We start from the raw sequence: 2,589 nt of genomic DNA on the forward strand, positions 1-2,589 counted from the left end.
TTAATTTTTGTAGGGATCAGGGTGGTTTTAGATTAAAGATTTTTGACAAAAGGTTGGTTCTGGGTTAATTTTTTCCGGAATCGGGGTGGTTTTAGCTTCATTTTAAAGATTTTTGACAAAAGGTGGGTTCTGGGTTAATTTTTGCAGGGATCAGGATGGTTTTAGCTTAATTTTAAAGATTTTTGACAAAAAGTGGGTTCTGGGTTAATTTTTGCAGGGATCGGGGTGGTTTTAGATTAAAAATTTTTGGCAAAAGGTTGGTTCTGGGTTAATTTTTTTCCGAAATCAGGGTGGTTTTAGCTTAATTTTAAAGATTTTTGACAAAAGGCGGGTTCTGGGTTAATTTTTGCAGGGATCAGGGTGGTTTTAGCCTAATTTTAAAGATTTTTGACAAAAGGCTGGTTCTGGGTTAATTTTTGCAGGAATTGAGGTGGTTTTAGCTTAATTTTAAACATTTTTGACAAAAGGTGGGTTCTGGGTTAATTTTTGCAGGGATCGGGGTGGTTTTAGCTTAATTTTAAAGATTTTTGACAACAGGCGGGTTCAGGGTTAATTTTTTCAAGGATCGGGGTGGTTTTAGCTTAATTTTAAAGATTTTTGATAAAAGGCGAGTTCTGGATTAATTTTTGCAGGGATCGGGGTGGTTTTAGATTAAAAATTTTTGACAAAAGGGGGGTTCTGGATTAATTTTTGCAGGGATTGGGGTGGTTTTAGCTTAAAGATTTTTGACAAAAGGTTGGTTCTGGATTAATTTTTGCAGGGATCAGGGTGGTTTTAGCCTAATTTTAAAGATTTTTGACAAAAGGATGGTTCTGGGTTAATTTTTGCAGGGATCTCGGTGGTTTTAGATTAAAATTTTTTGACAAAAGGCGGGTTCTGGGTTAATTTTTGCAGGGATCGGGGTGGTTTTAGCTTAATTTTAAAGATTTTTGACAAAAGGCGGGTTCTGGATTAATTTTTGCAGGGATCAGGATGGTTTTAGCTTAATTTTAAACATTTTTGACAAAAGGCGGGTTCTGGGTTAATTTTTGCAGGGATCGGGGTGGTTTTAGATTAAAAATTTTTGACAAAAGATTGGTTCTGGATTAATTTTTGCAGGGATCAGGATGGTTTTAGCTTAATTTTAAACATTTTTGACAAAAGGTGGGTTCTGGGTTAATTTTTGCAGGGATCAGGATGGTTTTAGCTTAATTTTAAAGATTTTTGACAAAAGGCTGGTTTTGGGTTAATTTTTGTAGTAATCGCGGTGGTTTTAGCTTAATTTTAAAGATTTTTGACAAAAGGCGGGTTCTGGGTTAATTTTTTCAGGGATTGGGGTGGTTTTAGCTTCATTTTAAAGCTTTTTGACAAAATTCAGCAGCAGCAGCTGAGAATTGATAAACAGAGGGAGATTTTAAGGTTATTTCTATCACATTTGGGCAACAGAGCGAGATTAAAACCCGTAAATTCGCACGGATTGAGGCTGGAGGTGAAACACCATCCGAGCATCGTTCTGGGGCTACCAATTCCTAAATTTTATTCAATTTATAACTTTTCCCAGATGACACCCCCGTGGCCACGGCCAAGAACATGCCCGGGGACAGCGCTGACCTGTTTGGGGACGGTGGCCCCGAGGATGGCAGTGCCACCAACGGTCGCCTCTGGAGAACCGTCATCATCGGCGAGCAGGAGCATCGCATCGACCTGCAGATGATCAAACCCTACATGAGGGTGGTGACCCACGGAGGTGAGCACAGAGAGGCTCCTGAATCGTTCTGGGTTCTTTTTGGGGTTGGTTTGACTCGGTTTTGGGGGAAAATTGCCCGTTTTTGGTGCCTCTGCGTGGTCAGGAAGTGCAAAAGCTGCGTCACAGCTCCTTGGTTTTGTGGCTGATTTGGGGCTTTAAGTTTTGGTTTAGTTCTTTTGTTTTGTTGTTTTTTCTTTCTTCTTTTTCTTCTTTTTCTTTTCCTCTTTTTCTTCTTTTTTTAATGCTAAAAATATTTAGGGATTGTAGGGATTTTTGGGTTGATGTATAGAGGGATCACTATTGACCCCTCCCAGCCCATTGCTGCAGCGCCCACACACCCAAGGCCACAGCTTTTCCCCAAATCCACCTTGGACACCCCAAATTCCTTCTTCAAACCCCAAATCCACATCACAACCAAAAAAACCCGGAGTAAATCTCACACTCACAGAGATCAGAAGAGTCACAAACGCTCCCCAGGAGCCGAGCAGAGACACAAAAACCTCCCCAGCACCAAATTTCGCTGCTGTTTTTCCCTCAGCCTTTACATTTTTCCCTGGAAAGTGTTATTTTTTTTTATTTTATTTTTTTGCCAGGATATTACGGAGAAGGGCTCAATGCCATCATTGTTTTTGCTGCCTGCTACCTCCCCGACAGCAACCTGGCTGATTACCACTACATCATGGAGAACCTGTTCCTGTGAGTGCAGGGCTCTGCTGGGGACAGGAGATCAGGGGGATWATCCAAGGATTCCCTGGCATTCCTGGCAGCGGGAATTTGGGCTGGGAATGGGTGGGATCCGAGCCTGGCGCTCCCGGGGTGGGGCTGTGCCAGCTCCGAGCCCAAAGTGTTCAAATGTTTGGGGT

The 2,589-nt window shown here is 41.8% G+C and overlaps 1 protein-coding gene across 1 annotated transcript in view; it reads left to right on the plus strand.

The window, feature by feature from the left end:
* Positions 1-2,422, plus strand: part of LOC130587953 (caytaxin-like) — a gene marked incomplete at its 3' end in the record, with an annotated part of 3,303 nt that extends 881 nt beyond the window's left edge. Inside the window, exons 2-3 of the mRNA XM_057388920.1 lie at positions 1,541-1,726; positions 2,320-2,422. Coding sequence (XP_057244903.1) covers positions 1,541-1,726; positions 2,320-2,422 — 289 coding nt within the window. The remainder of the gene's footprint in view (positions 1-1,540; positions 1,727-2,319) is intronic.
* Between the last annotated feature and the right edge of the window lie 167 nt (positions 2,423-2,589).

This window comes from Malurus melanocephalus, unplaced genomic scaffold (assembly GCF_030028575.1).
Source record: "Malurus melanocephalus ecotype Western Australia unplaced genomic scaffold, MMel_1.1 scaffold_2858, whole genome shotgun sequence".
Lineage (NCBI taxonomy): Eukaryota > Metazoa > Chordata > Aves > Passeriformes > Maluridae > Malurus > Malurus melanocephalus.